The sequence below is a fragment of the Barbatula barbatula genome (assembly GCF_947034865.1).
Source record: "Barbatula barbatula genome assembly, chromosome: 23".
NCBI lineage: Eukaryota > Metazoa > Chordata > Actinopteri > Cypriniformes > Nemacheilidae > Barbatula > Barbatula barbatula.
The window spans coordinates 9315423-9338560 of NC_136786.1; the positions used below are offsets into that span (position 1 = coordinate 9315423).

General features: G+C 41.0%; 1 protein-coding gene across 2 annotated transcripts in view; it reads right to left on the minus strand.

Annotated features, from left to right (window-relative positions):
- The window catches only part of nrp1a (neuropilin 1a), a 56636-nt gene that overhangs the window by 29070 nt on the left and 4428 nt on the right, over positions 1-23138 (minus strand). For both annotated transcript variants that reach the window (XM_079488339.1, XM_079488338.1), the window contains exons 3-4: positions 8521-8702; positions 2263-2490 (exon numbers count right to left, since the gene is read on the minus strand). In XM_079488339.1, coding sequence (XP_079344465.1) covers positions 2263-2490; positions 8521-8702 — 410 coding nt within the window. The remainder of the gene's footprint in view (positions 1-2262; positions 2491-8520; positions 8703-23138) is intronic.

Sequence of the window (23138 nt, forward strand, 5' to 3'; positions counted from 1 at the left end):
CACACTTGCGATTCTGAAAGGAGGGTGACATGGTCCACTTTTAACCTTAATGTTCCAAAGCGGTATATAGTGTAAAATAATGCAGTGTCAGAACAGGGAGTTTTTCTCAAACAACCAATCATATGTTACCTTGAACGTATGCTGATGCTGAAAGCCACTAACATTGCATCTAACATTTCCTTTGGTGTAATTAATTTGTACACCGTAAGAGTAAATGGCAGAATTTGTAACAGTTCTTTAATAATGAGAAAGATATTGAAAAGAACGTGCAAGATGTGAGAGTGGGCGACGCAAATAAATTAATTAAAATGAAATTGAAATCTTCTCTCAAGGTCTGTTGTATCTCTGAAGAGGAGCGCCATGATTGGCTTCTCATAAAGAGTCTTTAAGAACATGTCTATTACAGCCCAACAGAGATGAAACAGACCTGCCTGTTTGCGTGTAAACACCCAGAAAGTCGTTCTGTCTTCATTTTAATCATCATAAGTCTCCACAGGATGTAGAAGCTTTCTTGTGGCTCATTGGTTAGAGCATGGCACTAGCAACGTCAAGGTCATGGGTTCAATCACAGGGGATTGTACATTGTCAGAAACAAATGTATAGTACAATGCAATGTAAGGATAAACCATCTGCCAAATGCATAAATGTATATGTAAGCACGTTAACTTCATATAAATGCATGTGCTTCTGTGTATTGGAAGCTGCTGGGTGTGGCGAACCACTCGGATTATCCGCATGACTCAACAGAGCTATGAAATTTTAAAGAGCCCCTCAATGAACCCATCCTGCATGTCGGAGAAGTGTGCGGCCAGTTGGCGATGGAGGGGTGGGCCAGGGGGATTGGCAGTAGATTGAAGTCATAGAAGCCTCATGTCTTTCCACTCTAATGCACTATTGATTGGTGTGGCTCCACAGGTAATGCAGCTTGTGTCTGAACCATAGAGAGAAGTAACATCAAGGCCCTTGAGCACAGAGGCCTTTCAAAGCCTTGCTTGGTGCCAACCTCTAAGCCCTTTCTCTGAACGTGTGCACCAACATCGGTGGCATATTTTTCATGACAGATTCCTTGACATATGTCTATCGAGGCTCTGATGAAGCCTACAGCCTCTGTTCTTTCTGGCCTGCTTAAGAAAACCTAGGGTTTGGTCGAACTTGATAAACAGTTAGTTGTGTTAAATTCTTTTGACTGTATCTAATGAACTCCATTAAAATTCAATTGAAAAACAAACTGATGAGTAAGCTGCGTTTTCCAGATCAAAGGTGTCATTTTATCTCGGCTTCACTTCTCTGGTGAGACAAAAGTCGATAATGAAGTGGAAACAGAACAAAACCTCTCCTCACTTCCTTCCCATTTTGAGCTGGAATTTGCCTGTTGGGCTGCTGGATGTGTTTCTGCAGCCCGAGTACATGCGCACACACAACAAAGTAATTATCTTGAAGAAAATAATATTTTTGGTGGAGTTATGACAACAGTCTGCGTTCCAGACTCCCCCACCCAACCGAAGGAAAACCGCAGTCTTGTGTCCAGTGAGACAAACATGGAAGAGAAAAACTATTAACCGAAAATGATTAAACCACAACTATTAACAGAACAGAAAGCTTCGGGCAACATATTTTCACGAACAGATTCTCCTTTCTTATACAGAAGAGTCACATGTGTATGTGTGTGTCTAAATAAGACTTTTGTCCATAGTTTGGACAATTTGTTTTGCTTATGAAACCAAGAACTATTTTGGGGCATCTATTTTCCCCCAGAGATCAATCACAATGTGTTGTATTCAGAAACAGTATCTGGCTTCTGTGTTAAAGGCCACGTTCACAAGACCAAGACGAGGCCCGCCCGTTCACTTCTGTGTCTGAGGTGAAGTACATTAGTGTTGCTTTTGTAACTTATTTTTAGTTCTTCACTCGTTCCATAAAACATTTGTTGAGAAGCGCATTGTTTACTTGGCAAATGATAACCCGGACAAAAACCATAAGACATACATTGATGGAGGGATACAAACCATATCTTGCTAACTAGTATATCAGAAAGATTTAAGTAACTATGACTCCAAAAGTCACATGACTTGATAGCATAGCACTGCCCTGGCAACTCATTTTCTTCAGAAATTGTATTACATCCATTAGACTCCGTTTCTGTTTGGAATTATCAGACTTTATTATCGCTAGGTCTTTGAGCTGCAATTATTTGAAACAAACATCATCTGCTTCTTTGTTTCATGCATTGATTTTTCTGTTCTGTGCTCTCCGATGACTCACCTCCGGGGAATCCGTCCCAAATCTCCAGGCGGTCGTAGCGGCAGAACACTCCGGCAGGCGGCTGAGGGTCCGGCTCCAGCTCAAAGCTCTCAAACTCCAAAACGATTTCCGACATCTTGGGGGCGAATATCATAAAGGTGCAGTCCAGGTTGTTGGGGTACTTCTCCGGAAAGCCGGGAGACTTGATGACTCCGCCACTGGAGGTGAAGTTCCTGGAACATTCCGGACCTGAGATGGGGAGGAAGAGAAAGAGTACGCAAGTTAGTGTTTTCGATTTGTTGACAGAGACAACGAGACTAAAGGAAAAAACAAACAGAAGGAGAAAACCCGGTGGTCTGTGTTGTGCTTCATGAGTGTATAGTTTATGGGCCGTGGTGGAAGCCCACCCTGCCTGGAATTAGGTTTTTGCCTCCATGAAATAAAAAGACGTACAAGCACATATGAGACTTTACTTATTAAATGTTTTAACTAAAATGTTTAACATCACTGTAAGGTTGATGCATAAAATAACACAAGAAACTGTGGATCATCATCATTCTTATAGTATTCCTTTTACAAATGTGTGCACACACTTTTACATCAGCGAGTCATAACATTGGCAAACTGTCTTTCTGTTGATGTAGTGTATTGTTGAAGTTCACACATACATCACCGCTTTACACTTAACACGACTGCTGCCCCACTAAAGCTGTTGTGTGATGAATAGTCTCCGAGTAATTACGCTCTTGTTACAGAGCAATGCACTGGGGATCACCTTTGGATCAACAACACCCAAATGTCAACATTACGTTATAGTGCCTAATGTAGGGTGGAATCTCATCGTGGTTTATTACAGCAGGTGCAAAAGTTTAAAGTTCGCGAACCAGTCTAGAGATTACACATGATGAATAATGATGTCATCATGGCTTCAGTTTAAATATTAAAAAATAAAACAAATCTGAATTGAATTATTTGGGAATCTTGTTGGGCGCGTAAGCCATCAAAATCTCCATACACACATTTATTTTTCACATGTGCTCTCAAGCAAATGACCAGCATGGGAATTTGAGTCTAAAGTGAGTTGACATTTAGTGCACTTCTTGGTTGCTTTTTAAACAGCAGGACATAAATTCCATACAGCTGTAAAATTCCATGGCTTTAATACCTTTTCTTTTATAAATAAGAATAAAATATCACTTAGTGGATGTGGTCTTCCCAAACCCAACAGGCCTCCATGCTAATGCACTGAAACATGGGACATCTGTGTCTGCACATGGAGAGAAGCAGGACAGGGTAATTGCCTAAACACTTTATCGGGTTAAAAGCTGTTAGCTGAATGATCTGCAATCACAGTTTCCGAAAGCTTTCCAAGTTATCAAAAAGTTTGTAGATTTCCACCAGAACATTTGATTATGGAGTCAAAAATGTTCAACTTAAGTTTTCGTTTTAGCTGTGTCTGTTCCGGCACTAGCAGACAGACGCACTGAATTTCATAAAGAATATATTCAAGATAATCTTCAGAGAGAAACGATAATATCTGTGGCATTTCCACAGGCGAAAAGGAATTGCACTCTGCTTATAACATCATTTTTTTCAGTAAAGCAACTTTCGACAGCTTTCATTTTACGTATATTAGCACTTCTGCTTCTAGCCACACATGCTAGGTTTCATTCACTGTGTTCTGAAATGTCCTGGGTTCTTGTGCAACTTTGCCACGTACTTCAAAATTTCCCTTTCAGGTCAAGTACTTTATGGCAAATTTGAAAGAAACTGAAAAAAATAAAAGAGACCATGTGAATGATTGCAATATAGTTATTAAATAGAAAGAATTTTAGTTCAATAATTTTTGTGTATATATATACATAGCTTCATTCTTGTTTACATATGTGGTAGGATTGTAATCTATTTGTGTGCAATTGTGATTGTGTTTCTCATAAGGGTTCGGAGTCATGCCACTATTATTGCTAACCACAAATGTTTAAAACCTCCACAAATTCCTATGTGACTGGGTTGGTTTCTGTAGGTATTCGCAAGTCGTTGAGAAACTTTACAAGAGAACGACTGAAGAAAACTGAGATGAGAAACAGGAGGAACTTTCAAGCCTGTAAACCTAAATCAAACAAATAAAGCGTTGTAAGAACCCTCCAGCTACTCTCTCCTCTCACAACCCCATATACTTTCACGTCATTCTTTACTACATTTACATTTAAACAGTAGAATTTATGGGTGAATGGTAAAGTGGTACTGAAAGAAACAGACAGTTGATTCACAGATGCTAATCGCTAATTCTGACGTTAATGGCTAGCTTTAGCACGATTTATTTTAAAGGGCTTGATGAACAAATGTATACACAAAAGGCTTGTTTTCAGTAGAGTGAAGTGGCTAAAGCTGTCAACCTCTATGGATTTCCCCAGTTTATTTTACAGGCCAGAGGCAATGCTTAAACAAATCGCTTGCAGGTCCTCGCCTAATAAAAACAAACCTTCCGAAAGTGTAGATTTTAGCTTTCGAATACAAACTTAAGAACGTAGCTTTTCAACAGCACATAAAGGTACTCCTCAGCTGTAATGCTAAAGTTTGTTATATATTAATCTCTATTACAGCGCAGTGTTGAAAACACACACTAACACGGCTATGCTAACATTAAGAGTTTTCTCAGTGAATGGCATTAGAAATGCAACTGATCCCTTGGCACACTACTAAGTTTGTGTAATGCTGAAGCAGGAATAAAATGGCCTAAGGTGTTCTGGGTCTAGTGAGCTAATCGCTGTTGTTTATATTCTATATATCTTCAGGGAAAATAATGAATCTAGACGCATACATCCACACACTTTTCCTCAGCGTTTACCCCCCTGGCTACGCTGAGACAGGTTAATGGCCGCGATGAGAAGCAAAATTTGGCCGCACTTTCCAACAAACATTAATCTGAAATCACAGCTGTGTGGTTACCCGAACACACACTTACACACACATAATCCACAATTGCTGAAACATCATTTAGCCAGCCGGCGTTGCTGACGGTTCCCCTTGAGAATGAGAGTAGGCCTGTAACAGTTTGTGTCTTGGATTTCATTAGACCTGTGTGGTAATATAAAGGTAAAGCTGGGGGAGTATATAGAAGAATGACACGCTTTTGCCAGATGTGACCTATGCCACTGGCCTGTATAAAACAACTAAACTAGTAAGAAACAACTAAACTGGTTACGGACAGGCTGCCCTTTGCATGTGCATGCAATCCTTTCGTGTTGACACAGGTGCCATCGTAAAGATGTTCAGATAACAACTCTGTGATAAATGGCCTAGCATGACATGAGCAACACTGAGGATGACTTTCGGCATGGCATAGCAGGTCAATGTCTTAAGGCAAGTCAGCTTTTCTTAGTGATGATTGCGATTTCCCCTGTTTATTTATTTACAAGTGGTCCTCTCCTGCACTTTCTAGACGAGTTTAATGTCCTTCACTCCCACACCTACAATCCATGCATCTTCCTTCTCAAACATCTGCATCTTACACTTGATGTGGCATGGAAAATTGCAGAGCTGTTAACTAAAGGCATATGCCTCCTTCCTTCCACCCAATGAAAGGCCATTTAGGTGACTCCATGGCAAGACAAGATGACACAATAACTACATACTCCTCGGATGGGATGCACGAGTTTCAAAAACCATCCAAAAGGCTCTTGTTAGGTACGCTGTGAGAGGAACTCTGATATAAAGAATGTCATGTCGGCGAAACTGAAGAGGTATGAAAACCCCAGAGGAATGATCTTCATTAGATAACCATGCTGTCCGGTTCGGGTCAGGCTCGATTGCATTTGTAGATTGTAGCAGTGGTGAGATTCTCATCTCTTATCTTTACTGTATGTGTGTGTGTGTAGTAGCTCTCAGAATTTCTCTCTCTCTCTCTGTCTGTCTCTCTCTCTCTCTCTTCAGTTTCTTTGTCACCTTCACACTTTTTCTGAACAGATTTTTCTCAGCTTCTCCTGTAATCTTCACACGAACCCTCTCCTCGTTTCACATACTCGTTCCTCTACAATCTCTCTGTCTCTCCTCAAGTTCCACATTTCATTATTCCTTACAAAATGGACAGTTCTTACTCTAAAATCTGTTGCCTCTGTTTTTTTAAATCAAAAGACCAGAGGCAGTGTGGTACAGTGATTTTACCACAGCTAAAGTGAACATCGAGTGACATTCACAACCCACTTTCTCAATAGGCTATGTCGTATTTCATAGTGAATCAAAAAAATGAATGACTATCCCTTAAAATACAATGCAATTCATTAAAAATGTCCATATGTTGGAACCAAGTGTTGCTATATATGAAAAGCAGCCATGTATTTTTTACATTGACATTTTAAAATATTAACAATGTATTATTCTACATTCTGCTTTAGTAACATAGAGAAGCAGCAAAAGATTGCCTGTTTTTAAAAGTTTCTTGTTTTGAGATGAGCTTATAAACTCTATAAACGCCCCAAAAAACTTGCATAGCCTTAATGAGATATTCTACTGTATTGCTGCTTCGAGCCATGAAGCCTACACGCTGCGTGAGAGAGAGAAAGCTTGAGAGTGTGTGTGATATCGACTCCAATCCACAGATTACAAGTGCAACAGCAGCCTCGAAATTAGCATTATTTTGATTTAAACGATGTTATATTGTTACATCATCCCTCATTTGAATACTTGAACACCTGCCTCCACACCTGCATGTGCATAATCATACACACACGGATCAGATGCTGATAAGACTCTCTAATCACTCTCCCATTCTTCCCTTTATTCACTACCCCACCACTACCCCACTATTGTTCTCTCGTGCTTTAACTTCTTGTTCTCACTTTCCTTGCTTGTGTTTTTAATTGATAGCAGCGCTTACAGGTTGGCACAGTCATAACAAATTCCCACGGTTTAGTCTCTAAACACACACTGTTTGTCGTCCGGACAGGGTCTAGCGGCCCACCCGTGCTGATAAACTGAAAGTGCTTTTTGGAGAAACACACCCAGCACAAGGGCGCCCACCCTGGCTGAGTGTCTGGTAGACCTCATGACGGCACAGAGAGCGTCGATGTGATTCAGACGTCTTCGCCCCTCTCCAGGGGAACCTTGTTTCCAATCAGACACATCAAGAAGATGAGTTCAAGTAAACCAGGACTGAGATAATGGAAAACTGCGGGAGTTTTATTGATGTTATTGATGAGAGCCAAATTGTGTAGGCTTGTCTATGTCTGTGTGGGGTTGGGGGTCTATTTGGGGGATGGGAACCGGGAGCAGAATGTGTTACTCAGATGTTGCTCTTTTATAGCTCAGTAAAACCGAATGTCTGCGATTTATGACGAAGTATCATATGTGATGATTATGTGAAGTATCAAATTTGTCTCTTTAAATTCCAGCAGTCCAGAATTATTCTGATGTCATTTCTGAAATCATGTTATTCTATATAATGTGATCATTCCTGCTATTGTTTTTTCCCCCATCTATCCTGATAAATCAGAGCACAATTTGAGATCTTGAGATGTTTTCTCAAGCCCTACTACACACAAACACAAAAGATTAAAATAAGCCTGCTGTAACATCAATCTCATCCTGAGGTCACATTCATGGCGGTCCAGGGTCAATGTTTGCCCATGAAGTCTACTGCACCTGTCCGGGTTACACATACACACTCGCTCGCTCTCCCTTTCTCCTCGCCCTACCTCAAACACAGGAAACAGATTTAAACAACAGGAAATTTCTGCTTATTGCTGTGACATCTCCAGATAAGAGCGACGATCCCGGAGCGTGTATCTGTGCATGTTTTTGTAGGCCAGACAGTGCCAGAACAAGAGACCCTGAAGGTTTGAGTCTGTGCTATCATGTGATCTCATCTCCTCAGGCAACTCTCCCACCGGGACTGACTAAGAACAACCAGGACGTTGTTAAAGTGTCTCACTTACTTCACTCCTAGTATCGTCATTCTACACCCCTTCAGTAAATTCTTACCATGCCTGTGACTGTCCTAATAATGTGTTAAAAACCTGAAAGGTTTGATTCTAAAACCTGATTGGATGAGCCAAATTGGAATGTAAAATAGCCAATCGATATCTCGGAATTTAAATAAATGCAATTATTTGTTGAATAACACAGATTTTATTATCAGATGAATATTTGATTCACTATAGTGTAAAAATGACACTTTTAGTACAATAGGGTATTACAGTGATTTTAACACATTCAAATGGGGTTTTACCCTCACGGAAATAATTTTGCTTTATTTTACGGAGTTCTTCAGGATTTACTCACCCGTTTTGAAGATCTCATAGCGGATGGAGAAGCCAGCTCCATGCGTCTCGTAGTCGGACACAAACTTGATGAAGAGCTGGTTCCCAGAGGAGACCACCGGAGAGGGTGCGATCTTTCCGCAGTACTTCCCCACCAGCTGACCGCTCTCATCCACCCCGTCCCTCACTTCCACATAGTCATATCTGCAGAGAGACAGAGATGCTTTAATCTAAACTATTCATTAATAATTAACAGCATGTATTTCACTTGAATGGTTCGTTTCATTAAACCAGTATAAAAAAATCAATTCATTAAAAAAGTGTTCCAAGTAGTCCCTGCATTACATTTTACGGTTTATTTGTTAGAACATTGTTTAGGTTAATGATGCTGTTCCAAGGTTTCCAAATATGTTATTTATATTACACAATATTTATATAAAAAGAACTAGGTTGTTTACGGTTCCAACACATCATCCGCCTCACAGTTTAATAGTTGAACGATTTACGAACACTTTGCAACTCAGCAACAATCCCTTCTCCATGCACAATGGAGCGTGATGTATGTGTGTGTTTATGTGGTAAAAAGTGAAAGAGACACACAGACAGGCCCATATCACTATGACAATGACAGCAGATGGTGGTATTGTTAGTTGATTTTACATGACGATTTGTCAAGTACTTTTAGTGTCAAGTTTGGGGACAGCAGATATAGCACATGTGTTGATTCCACACACATGCACGCTCTACTTCACCTCAAAATAGAATTTCAAGCCTTAAGCAATTGGCTTGTGCCGCCACATAATTGAGTCAGCGACAGTTCAGAAGACTGTTGCACACGCAGCAGCACGTGTGCACGCAAAACACACGCACGCACACACACAAGTGCTAATATAGTTTTTGTAATACTAGACGGGACTGGGTGGGTGGTCCTGCCACAGCTTTAGAATGACACAGAATAAAAAGCCAGAGCCGAAGTAAATGGTAAAACACACAGATATGTGTCTGACTGTACGTTCTGCATACTGATATAATACTGCTGAAATGGGGGAAGGCTCAGCGTGTAGTATGATTGACAGCGGGGTCTTGTTTCCATGGCGTTTAATCACCCCTGACACCCACACAACTGTGAAAGCAGCAGGAAGAGTGGAGCATCATGGGGTTCTGAAACAATCCATTTCATTTCTAGGAATACTAAAAAATATTAGGGATGCATAACCAGAATCTTACGGCATGTTATGTTAAGAAGAGAACAAACACTCACATGTATTATACAAATTAGTAATCTGCGACAGAAAGACCCCCTGCCCTAGAAAATGGTTCGTTCCACCTGCTTCAAGTTATTGGGGGAAATGTGTGAAAATGTAACGAAGAAGTTGAAATGTGTGTCGGTGTGTTAGCTCACGTCTAAGGGGGTTATGGGTGGTGTTACAGTGGGGGTTTGTTGCATATGTATTCAGTGATATAAAGGTTGGTTTCTTTCTCACAGTTGGGGGTGGCATGATACTGTATGTGTGCAAAGGGACGGAATATGAGAAGCGTGCCATTCTCTGAAACTGGGTCCCCCGAGGGCCCGGTAATGTAGAGATGACTTCACCCGTGTCTCTCCGCTTGGCTGGTCTGATGGAGGAGCCTCAGAACTCCATCAGTCACAGCAGAAAACAGTGTCACTGCTTTAATACCACATACACACTGAAAACACATTTAAACTGACACATAAACCTAAAGGAACATTTTATTGCTCAGAGGTTGCACTTTTTATAGCGTGCAGAGTTCTCGCTTATGTTTCGTTTAAGTATCAACTATGTGTTGGATGTTTCACCCGAAATTCCCAAGGGCAAATAAAAAGAAGTCAATTGCTGACATACAGTACGGAGGTAAAACAAAATGAACACAGATCAGATACTTTGGTCTGTCATTATTTATTCAACCTCATGTGGTTCAAAACCTGCATATGACTCTTTCTTCAGTGAAACACAAAAGACGACATTTTCAGTAATGTGGTTGTGTGTTCATACAATGGGAGTTGGTTGTTTGGTTACCAACATTCTTCAAATCGAAATATCTTCTTTTGTGTTCAGCAGAAGAAAGAAAGTCATACAGGTTTGGAATGACATGAAGGTAAGAAAATGGTGACAGAATTTTCTTTTTTGGGTGAATTATCCCTTTGAATTGTACCGGAACGTTATAATCAATACAATACAAACATTCACACTTGCACACATATACACTCTTTGCTGATCACATGACATTTGCCGAGCTATGACATCACTCTGTTTGGCTTGGGTTTGCTATTTTGCGCTTGGTGGCATTTTGGCCATTCTGTTTTTCATTCCCTGCCCTTTTCCTCTCAAGGCCAGCTGTGGAAACAGCATTACTGCACCCGCACAAACAAGCTCTGTTCTCCTGTTCTCCTTTTATCAGTCTGAGCAGGAGAACAGCGTATTCCTTCAGCTCCATCATGGTACATTAACACAGGAATCCAGCCAATGCACTTATGCTTTTATTCTCTGGCTTTACGGCCCGCCGGCTGTAAAAAGTGTCCATTGCCTTTTCAAACATCTTCTTTGTTTTCTGTCATCGTTCTGGCTTGACTTTCTTAAGTTGGGTCAATAGTACAAAGTTCTGAGAGAGTGTTTCGTAAAGATTAAAGAAGACGAACAATTTCATTAGGGATGCTGATGACCATCAACATCTTTACTTTCGTGTGGTTCGGATGTAAACCTCCACAATTAACAACATCTAAACATGTTTCTACATTAAAATCATTTGTTGAACATTTCCATTGAACAAACACACCCTTACCCTTAATCCTCGAAACTACCCCTAAAATCAGAGAATTGGTTGAATGATAAGAATCTTGTTCAGGCCAATTGCTGATCCTAAAACAAAAACTTTAATAGGATTTTAAAGAGAAAGTTGCCATCTACATTACTTATAAGTTGATCTATATCACGGATTCTCATAAGAACTTACAGACAAGAAAACAGAAACACACTAAACAATTGTTGAAATGTAAAAGTAACATGGACGACATGGCCCATATAATATAGTCTTAAAAGAAGAAACATTGTTGATATACAGTATATTGGCTTGCTCATGTTAAGCTAAAGCAAGCATCCAAGAAAAATGTGTAGGTTAAATCATAACCAAATAAACACTTTATCCTTGTAACAAATGTGCAATACTCTTATTTATAAAGGCAAGGACTTAAAAGAGGTTTGGTGCAGCAATGTGTGAAGATCCCTGACAGCTACATCCCAACTCAAAACGGAGAGTAACACTCTTGTTCAGCTCTGTCTGTTCTGTTCTCTTTTTCGGCTGATAATTTCTCTCCTCTCTCATGGCTTGCTACTGATACCTATAGACACACAGAGACACGCACACACACCCTACTTTAAATCCCACCCAGGTAAACCAGAGCACATCCAAACCATGAAAAATGTATGCGGGCATTCTCCCACAGAAGATTTGGGGGAGGGTGAAGGTGGGACGTACGAATCAAAGATGTGTTATCAGATTGCAGAATTACACTCACTGTTGCACAAGCCTACTCACAGCAGAGGTAACTTTATATCGCACTACAATCTCTCCTCAAAACATACTTTTCTGCTCAGTCTCATAAGAACAGCAGGGAGATTTCTGCTTCTTGCATGTAAAATCTTTGCACCTTGAGAAATTCCATGTTTCTGGCATTTTTTAGTAAGGCACTTGCATCCTAACACAGACAGACCTTGTAAAACTTGTAAAGTGGGAGGTATTAGAATAAGAAGCAGACGCAGTAGTGTCCTTAAGGCTAGAGCAGCTCTCCAAAGAAAAAAAGGCATCTTTATGCATTCCAGCCACATTCCTGTTCACGTTTTTTAAACACAACTTGGTACAAGCTGCAAAGAAATCCAAAGCAGAGTTTCATCCCGGCTGTTCTACAAGCTCGGTGGATTTTGAGGACCATTTTAGCCTCCCTAATCATCTGAAGGGCATTATGGGATTGACTGCGAAGACAATTTTACATTCGGGGAATGACTTTCTTCTAGAGAGCGGAGACAACTATGCGGGATGGGATTTGCTAATCTATTTCTTTGGGAACTCACGGGGGTCTGAGAGAACGGGAGATGGAGTTTGCCATTCACCGAGCAAACAGCAGGGAGCGGTTTTAAAATGGACTTTGGCCCCCGAAGCTATTAAGAGAGGTGTACTGCTACCTCATCAAGTACAGAGTCCTAATTTCTCAGACCAGACACCTCTGCACCTGCCCCAGGTCATAAACCTCCTCGTCGCTACAGCCAGCATTCGCCAGCTTTATTTTAAAGCCCCAGAAGAGACAAGGGACAGATTGTTTTTAATGTGCTCCCTCGCTCTCTCCCACACTTTTCTACCTGTGGCCACTTCACATGTGCAAAATCTGTACCCTGCACTGCTGGACTCGTGTCTGAAGTCTTCGAAGCCCCTTCACGCACTCACACACACCATAATAACGGTGAAAATAGCCTGCCAATCCATATGGGGAGTTAAAACAAAAAGGATGAATCTAATTCTCAGAGACCTTCGCTTCGCTGACTCGCAGTATGTTGGCAGACAAGCCTGTCTGGAGGGAGAATATCGAACATGCACTTCAGATAGGTCAAATGGGACCGGTAGCTCCTATTCGCGTGCCTTGGGTTACGACAATAACTTACAAGCTAACAATTTATCTTATACTCAGGGCTTTGAGGACTCTATCCCTACCCGAAAAAAAAACCCTATCTCCATAGTCGGTCAAAGAAATAAAATACACCCACTCTGACGCCAATCTCTGGTCTGATCTACAATACAGCAGTTCACTTTATTTACCACCAAAGGGAAAGATTAGATTTGACGTGACCTTTTCGAAACAATTGCGCTTTTCTCAACTCTTCCTTTGAAATGGAGATGGCTGAGGGACATACAAGAATCACTGTTCACAAGAAAGCGTAAACAAGCATAGCTGTAAACGCTTGTGGTACTCTGACCCAAACGTCGAGTGTTCGTGAAAAAACATCAACAAACTGTCACTTACATGCCACATGCCGGACAAGGGTAGCATTTCCACAAAGCAAGCTGGACTTTTTTGCCATTTTAACAGCTCGAGCCTTCCGGGGACAAGGTAGCAGCTCACTCACCAAAACTGTCTACAGCTCTCTACGGCATGTGACAAGCATTAACCGAGTCTACTGTAATGGGCTCCTGCAGCCGCGAGCTGCGTTTGTAACGATAATAACCTCGCCGCTGTCACTCAAAATGTTGGTTAGACAGAGCCGTAAAGAAGAAGTTGGGGTTTGGGTCCAATGCTACAGTACTCCAGAGAATGAAAAAACTCCCTGATAGAGTTATTAACTTACACGCGACTGTTGCAGCATGTAGGGGTGGAGCCATGACCCCGGGCTATGGGTACAAAGTTGGCTGTGAGTTTTCTGATAACTGTAAAACAGCTTGCCATCTTTTTTTGCAGTATCTTCTATAATAGCTGCTCAAAATTGGTTTAGGAGGCAACCAGCTGTTGAGAAGAGCATCCTTTATGTTTCTCAAGAGAAATGAATATGGTTTATTTGATGAATAAGATACATTAGGAAACGGAAAGTCTATTTGTATCCGGTATGTGTTCAATGCAAATGAGCTTTGTCTCGTAAACTTTTCACTGTTATATTTGCAAACATCAGAATAAAAGGAAAAAAAGAGCTTCATATCGTGTTCCATAGAGATTGGACAGTGTTTGATGTGCCCAACCAAACCAAGGCAACCACCCGATTGCTCTTTCTTCTTCAACCCAAATGATTTCAGCAGCACTGTTAAGGGCTGGTGAAGGGTGTGGACATGTCAAGCGGTTCAATACTTTTCAATTCCGTGAAAGCAAATTACACCCACCCAGTAGCCACAGACGCAGAGAGAGCTCCTGAGCGTCGGAGACATATTTTTAGATGCTAATCAATTCTGAATGGGTGCGGCACAGGAGACCACGCCGCACGCTTTCATAAACAGCAATTATGATTAACATTGATGGATTAAGTGTGTCCGCTTTCATTAGTGCTCCTTATTAGACTGTTTGAAGAGCCACAGATTTCCAACAATCACAGGAATTAATTCCTGTATTTTGAGCACATTGTTGCACGCAACAATATTGGCAGTTTCCCTACATACACAAATATTCACTGTTTAAAGTCCCAGTGAAATAAAAAATCACAATGTCTTTTTTTCATGAAATATTGAGTTTATTGTAAACAGTTTATCAATGTGGGTCATTCTCTTTTTAAAAATCGTGTGCTCTCATAATGTTTCGTTAAAATCTGAAAATGCACTTCCATCTTGTAATGACTATCCATCGTAGATGACATATATTAGATGGTTAATCCCATAACTCCTCCCCTCCAACTGTCAGTCTGCTACCAGTTCTGTTTTAAATTGGAACGGTTGTTTTTATACATCCAATCAAATCGCAGAGAAAGTCAAGAGTCACAGACACTATTTTTCTCATTCAAAATTCGATTTCACTCGGAAATGCGTCAAAATACAGAAGTAAAAACACTGGGACTTTAAGCTTACTAATCGTTCTCTTATTTTGGGAGTGTAACAATACACAAGAGCAAATTATACCACTACATTACAGTTCATCCCAAAAAGTGTATGAAATGTTCTCATTTCAAATCAACACCCTGTTCTCATTGGTGGAAGGACCCAGTGTTATTAATTAGAGTTCTGCCGGGGGGCAAAAACGGCTGATATGCGTTTACTGATTAAGTGAAAGTCGCTGCACTCAATGAGCCGCAGCGTAGATCTTTCAAAGCTACATGAGAGCGCCACGCTTCCTGCTAATGTAAAGAATCCCCAAATGATCTGATATAAACACAGCTGAGGGAGTTTGAGGAAGTTCTGTCATCAGCCGGCAGGGCAGGATGGATATCTGTGGATCATTCACTGACAGGATATGATGAGGAACTGCACTAAATTGGTTTAACTTCACCTCAGAGATTTAGCCTCAATGCAGCGATGACACAGTGAGGGAAACTGCTGCAAACTTGCTATCATTTAAGAAGAGCTGACCAAGTTATGAGTTGGTGCAGAGCCAAGAGGACTTATGGCTATAGCAATCTGAAGTTTAGCTTATGGACTACAACCATGAAGCTTCCAAACATCATTAGCAAAACTGTTGTGAAAAAGATTGAATTCAACATATAATAAATCTGTCCATACTTTTGTTGTTCAAACGCTGTGTATTTAAAGGGATAGTTCACTCAAAAATAATAATTCTGTCATTATTTTTTCAACTTCACGTCGTTCTGTATATGTCTCTTTCTTCTGTGGAACGTAAAATAATTTTTTTTGAGAAAGGTCTCTGTGTTTTTGTGTCCATACAATAGAAGTCAATGGGTTGAATGTTGTTTGTTTACCAACATTCTTCAAAATATCTTCGTTTATGTTCTGAAGACGAAAGAAAGTAATACAGGTTTGTAATCACATGAACGTGAATAAATGATCAAATAAAGGTAGTCTATTACTGTGGTAGGCTATACGAGACCAGTTTTTGATTACACTTACAGTATGCTTTTGGGTTTCCAACTGCTTCCATTGTTTACCTCCTCTGTAAGTCGCTTTGGATAAAAGCGTCTGCCAAATGACTAAATGTAAATGTAATAAAATATATATTCTTAATTTCATTGGGATGAAAATTTCAGTACTATAAACACATCTGATGCAGTGACTTTGACTGGGTCCTCAAGCAACCCAAGAAAGTAACCGCTGATATTAAATCATAATATAAAATGCATCACATAATCACACATCTGTAATATATCTTTGCTATTGTTGTACTGAGAAGAAAGACAGAACAAAAATAAAATCACCGCGGTCCAAGAAAAGGACAATGGAAAAAGAAATTGCGCTTTGAGGTGTATAAGGGACACAGGTCTTCATTCGGTCCGTGTCAGGGACCCATTTCACTGGCCATTACTAAGAGAATAGCCACTATTTGTCCCGCCTTGACATCTGATAGGGGGTATTATTACTGAGACAGAGTGAACCCAGCCCTCTGAAGATGGCTCCATGCTTAAGAAGATGAGAAGTCAAGGTATAAAAGAGGTGGATTGAGTTTCAGGGAAGAAGGTGGTCTGGTGAGGGCATGGGGCAGACGTATACCATCTTCCATTAAAGAAACAACCTCCAAAGTCCACCACCTAGCAGATGACATGTAAGACCTCTCACAGGTCTGTAAATTGCTCTTATAATGAGGACTGGATTCTCGTACATGCAGAGAAAACCAGGGTCAGCCTTTAGGTAATACCTTTAGCTACGCTAATTACAATACTAATTATTTACAGACATTCTACAAGATCCCGCAGGCTGGAATGTCAGACCAGTGTTGCTAGTCAGACAGCAAATAGGAAAGGACAGGCTATAATTAAAGATGTATATCTATAGTGCTTGCGTTATTAAATAATCCAATAATCCAAAAATCCAATTTGGCACAGCCAACATGAAGGGCAGGAACTACTGACAGCAAGCACAGGGTTAAAGTCCAATGATGACTGCTCATGTACAGTATACAAGACAATGACTGAACAGCATGTATGAAGAGAAAAAGATCATTACTATCCTACACCGCTCATGTATTTACTTCAGGCTAATAGTGAGTAATGAACAGAATGCTGAGAGAGGTCAACAAGAGGTAAACCTGTGGGTGGCGTCCATGAGAGAAAGAGGAAGCGAGAAACTGAAAGAGAATGCACTACAGTCCCTCAGGTCTACGTCAGGGGTCACTTAAAGTTCTCTTCATGCATCGTGTGCAGCACATTACATCCTACAGTACATCACATTCCTTCTTAGAAAAACGCCCCTATAAGCGCACAATGAGTAAATCAATTAACTTGCTTTTTTTGACGGTCTTGTCCCAGTTTATCCCATTCGTCTCCTCATCTACCTCACAGAAAGTGGATGGGGGCAGGGAAGTGATATGTAGGGAACATCAATTTACAGCCAGACATTTTCCTCAATACCAAATGTACAACAGAGTTACTGTTTAGGATTAGTTATAGGCTGGTTAATGGTGCAATGTTACTGCTGGGGAAATATGAGCAAACTGTATTCTTAAAGGGATAGTTCATCCAAAAATGAAATTCATTTCAAACCTTTATGACTTTCCACATAAAAATAAATTTTGAAGAATGTTGGTAACTGAACGATGGCAGAACCTATTCAATTCTATTGTTTGGACACAACACCAATGCAAGTCAATGGGTACCACAGTGGTTTGGTTACCAGCATTCTTCAAAATATCCTCTTTTGTGTTCTGCAGAAGAAAGAAAGTCATACAGGTTTGAAATGACAAGAGTACAAGTTAATTATTAAATTTTAACTTAAGCTTAGATGTATGTGGGTCAATGTGACTGTTAAAGCCAAGCTCCATTTTCACTGGTAACAACTGAATCTTTCTCTCTTACACACATAAACACAAACATCTCTCAGAGAACAACAGAAAACTCACAGCTCTGTAAATTCTCCCACATTTGTTTCAACGTCTGAGCATTTGATGAATTGCCTCTTTCTTTGTGAGTCCTGTTCATTATCAGTTATGTTCTTTCTTTATCTCCTATTTCCCGACTGTCTCTTCAAAAGGGGAATGCTGCTTCTGAAATCACACGCTCTTAGAAAGCACACGCTGGGAGAACCAGGTGGCGTGTTGTTGTTCATCCGTTGCATTCTGCTGTAGGCCAGGGGATGTGTATGCGTGTGTTTGTTTCATTGTGTGGTGTCTTGTAGAGTGACAGTTTGATCTAAGTGCCCACGATGCCAGAGTTTGGAGGGCAAACTGACCTCTCCATTCACAAACTCACACCCACTCTGCCAACTTGGAGAGCTCACCAAAGATAATTAGCTCTGTCTGCGTGCCGTGTCTAGAAGACATGCTGGAAATTGGAACTTCCAACAGGATGGGAGAGGAGGGACTCGCAGAGTCATCAAGGCTGTGTTACAAGACCACTAACATCCAATCGAGCAGCTTTGTGACGTGTTCTTTAATGGCAAATTACTGAGTGAGAAAAATACCACATTCGCACACAAACAAACCCCCTATAACAATCACCAATCCGCTGAAAGACGAGACCAAGGGAAAGGCAAACAAAACGGGCTGCGAGCAACGTACCAACCGCCTCGGCTCAATCAGAGAACCCCTGCCCCATTCATCACTGTCTCTTTGCAGCCATCAAACTCACTACCAGCACCGTCGAGGAGAAGACGTAGATGGACGGCCCTCGATTACGCTCAATCCAGAGGGAGGGAGTGAGTGAGATGAAAGTTAAGTTCTCAAAACACAAACCAGAATTTACCACAACATCTTGAATAATACAGCCTGAAAAACTCACTTTGCCAACTTAACGTGGGGCCCAAGTGGAGCTGAACCATGTCTAACCCAAATCCCAGTCCAAACGGTCCCTTAAGCTTAGAGCGGTGTGAGCTGAACCATAGCTGGGCAGGAACCCATCAATCACAAATAAAGGGCCATTTGCGGCTCTGGCAGCAAACTAAACAAGGCCAGCATGTGCAGACATGGTGCATTAGCTCTCCAACAGGACCACATCAATTAAAGTTTAGACCTGTGTGATGTTCTCCAGGGGAGCTTAAAAATCAAGGTTGTCTTGAAGCAGATATTTAACCATTCTTGTAAAGACCTACATCCATCGGTTCCTCAACGGTGGTCATTTCTCTTCATTGACTATTTTTGTCAGTTGTTCTTGTAAAATTCCAGGTTAGGGGTTCTATTGACCTGTTTCTAATGAGGTTGATCTAAACAAACTCCATTTATCTTCCATTGCCTTCTCTTATTGAATTCAAGTTCAAACATGGACAATTTTTGTGTTTTTAAAGACCCAATTAAAGGCCACAGTTTTATTCCCTGTGTTGATGTATTTCCATTAGAAAAATTGTTTGTTGCATGCTATTGCTACAAAGAAGTAGACTTTTGTTATCGTTTTGGAGGTCTCTTTAAAGCTCTTTAAAACAGAAGTCACAGGGTCATCAATAAAATAAAATGAACAAAAAGTTATCAGAGTTCAAAACAGATCCCTAATATTTAGACATCTTTATCCAGTGATAAGATTAGCTACTTGTTCTTTAATCTTTTAATTTGTAAGAACATGAGAGCTGGAACAAAAGCAAAATAAGCAACAGGATTTTCCCAGCTCCTTCGGCTCACAGATAAGACCAAAAACTTCCATATTTGGAAGCTTGTTCTGACTGGAAAATTAAGGAGGGCTTTGCCAAATTCTCTGCAGAAGCTTCAACATTCTTATGTCAGCATAAAGGACTTTTGCTAATGTCTGCTATACTTTAAGTAAAATGGAGGAAGTTTGTTACTCCTCCACTAATTATTTAGCTGATTCCCTTTCTTCAAAGCTCCTCCTTTTTGTCCACTCACTTTCTAACACTCTCTCCCTTTCCTTCTACACGTCTGTACTTCATCAGTCTCTCCTCCCCTCACAGATAAGCTCACGCTGAGTGGCGAAGTGCCTGGTCTTTCTGAGAGAGAGACCGAGAGCGAGAGAACGAGTAGAACATGAATCAAGCCGGTGACAGAACAGCGGGGAGGACGGCAGATGTCACGGAGAGAGAGAGCTTTTCAATCAGCCTGTCCTTCCAACACGCGGGCCAAGGTGAAGCGCTTTAGTGGTGGAAAACTCCTCAACCCGATACGCACACACATGTGGAATGATGCACGCCTCTTTCATCCCCCTCATTAAGCAGACTCCTTTAAGACCTCCAGTTCCTCAGTGTCATGCGAGAGGTTAGAGGGTCGGGGGGAAATGAGGTGATGAAATACATGCCAAACAGTGAGACGGGAATGACCCGAAAGAGAAAAACAAACTTTCAACATCTTTAAAATGAAGCAATTTTTAAGGCCCTGTTCTTTCGCTGTTTTGAGGCTTCGGCTTTTTTGGGGTGTTTAACAAATAATGTTCATGTTTAGTGCATAGCTCAGTCAAATGTTTACAATCTCTGATAACCAAACACTTCACCAGCGGCTCTTCCTCTTCTCTAAGGAAGGCCTCGCCCCTTTTTTGGCATAAATTAAAAGCACTTGGAATAGTGACATCGTGTACCCAGGAAGTAGAGGGCTGTAGTCCAATTCCAGCCATTCTCTGTAGGAAATTCTGTTAAAGACAATATATCGCTTGGCACTGAAATTTGAGCTTTATCATTTTGCAGGTACTGTTTATGCTCTAACAGCAACATTACACACTACTTAAAGGTTGGAAATGCATCGCGGCGAATGGGACGTTTAAGAGTTAATAAAATGATGTGAATAACAGATAATGTGGTAGGGAAAGAATTTGACTCCATCACCTATTTGCTTGGGACTTCTGAGCAATGTTTTTGACCTTGTTGAGAACTCCTTTGAAACTCTTGAGGAGACTGAGAATTCAGCAAGTTCTCTTTAAAGCTTGCTGCCGTTTAGAAGAAACAACTGTTACTAAAGAGATCTTGATGGTCCCACGTCAGCGGTTGAGCCAACGATGCTACATCGGTTGGTCAGGATGGTTAGACAAACAGAGCAATATTTTGATAGCACCACAAAGCCACACTGTTTATTCTTTCAACACTGAAAAATTACCTTTAACTACAGCTCAGTTACGTTTTACCATCTCCCTTCCTTGGCTATACACATTGCTTATGTGGCCACTTATAAGTCTGTTTTCCAATGTTTACGTCTCGTTCCCCATCTGGACTGGCTTTAGTAACACCACCATATGACAGCTGTTGCCTCTTTTCCTCTGTACCCAGAATTCTGTGCACCACCATAACAAATATAATTTACAAGCAGTCAAGGGACAAGAAACAACCTCCAAAAACTGAAAAACTACTCAGAGTTGTAGCTGATGTCTCAGTCTGCTTTCTTTCCCCACTGCAACACAAAGCACATCAACGGTACTGTATTAAAAAAAACGCAACCTTCTTGAGAAGAAGCAGGAGCGGTACACCTGTTTTATTGTTGCAGAGTCAGAAAGAACCCTCTGTCTCTTATCAACAGCTTACGGATGGCCAGGGTCGGATGGTCAGCGCTGCTTTTGATCTGTGATGCCTCCCTGCGAATAGGTCGCCAAGCTCATGTTTGTTAACTGGGGCCATAAGTATTAAAAACAATTTCTGTCAGCCCAAACCTCCTCTACCGTTCAGAGGTCAAAGCATTCCCTGCCTTTAAAACCTCTCGTCGGGTGAGGATGAAAGGAGATGCATTGCATTCCAAACATCTTTAGTTTTCCCCTCCGTGACAACCACTGATGAATGTTCATGTCGTCCTGCTCTTTCACTGTTTACTTGTGATGTGGAGTTGCAGAGAGAGTCACACTAAAGGCAGGGAGAGTTACGGCTGTTCCCAGCACGGCTAGGTTAGTTCTCAGCAGGGTATTGGAGACCCATGTGGCCCCTGCTCCACACAAAACATGAACCAAGACCCTGCGTGAGTTAAGGAGCCGTGTTGATATTTAAATAGCGTACACAAAACAATACTCTTCTCCCCTTCTTCTTTTCATTTCTCAGGATCTCCTGTATTTTCATCTCAACAGCAGGGGATCTGAGAAACTGTATATCTATATGAAATGCACCTAATGCTTCTTTATAAAACAAGTCTTAAGTGAATCAAAGGCATCTGCCGTAAGTGTCTCCGTGACTAATCAGCTTTGTCCTCGTCTCCGAGCAACACAGACACAGGATGTGCGGTTTGTGTGCGGAGCCAAGAGTGTATTTGCTCGCTCTGCAGGATATGTGCTGCTTTGCGGGCTGACCCAGCAGGGCGGCGCTGAAGGTTGGTCACTATGAGGAGGAAAAACTGTGTATTTAAGGCTTAGGGTTTCGGCAGAGACACAGGAGGCGAGCAAGACACCAGGGGCCTTTTAGTGACCTTTCTTGCACCCACAATGGACTATTCTTAAGCAAGAATATTTGCCATCTGGGTTAATTGGAAGCAAACAGACCTTGTAATGCATTCTCAGGCAAGGTGCAGAAGGTACGACTTTAAATGGTAAAGCTTAAGGATTTTCATCCGTCGCTTGCTTTTATCAGCTTAAAAGACAGAAATCTAACAATTTGAAGCAAATGTTTCCAGTTTTCGTTTGGTCAGCGCATCGTGGAGCATCAATGATTCAAAGCGCCGTCAAGTCTGACACAACACAGGACACATACACACAGAGATACACGGTGACCTCACTCAAGTCCATCAGCTTTAATGAGACTAAACTGTGCAAACAACAAGGCAATGGTTGTTTTAAAAAAAACATTTGCATTCAAACCAATCAGCTCTAAAAAAAGAGAGAATCCAATATTTCTTAACAAACTGCTGTTTCTTGTTATAATAATTAAACTAGCTAGCCATAAAAATGCCACAAAGTAGCTATAAACTAAGCAAGCTGTTGTTCTGCCATGAAAGAAGTCAACTTTATTGAAGAAACTTATCATATGAGCAGACCCTGATAGTAATGCTGTGAATTAAATGCACCCATCTGATGTGTTATCATGGCACATTTGTAATTCATAAGCATGCTTTGACACATTTGAACGAAACCGAGTTTGTATATCTAAAATAATCTAAGCTCACATCCTTAGAAGGAATATTATACACAAAACTATTCTCCGGATCATTCACTC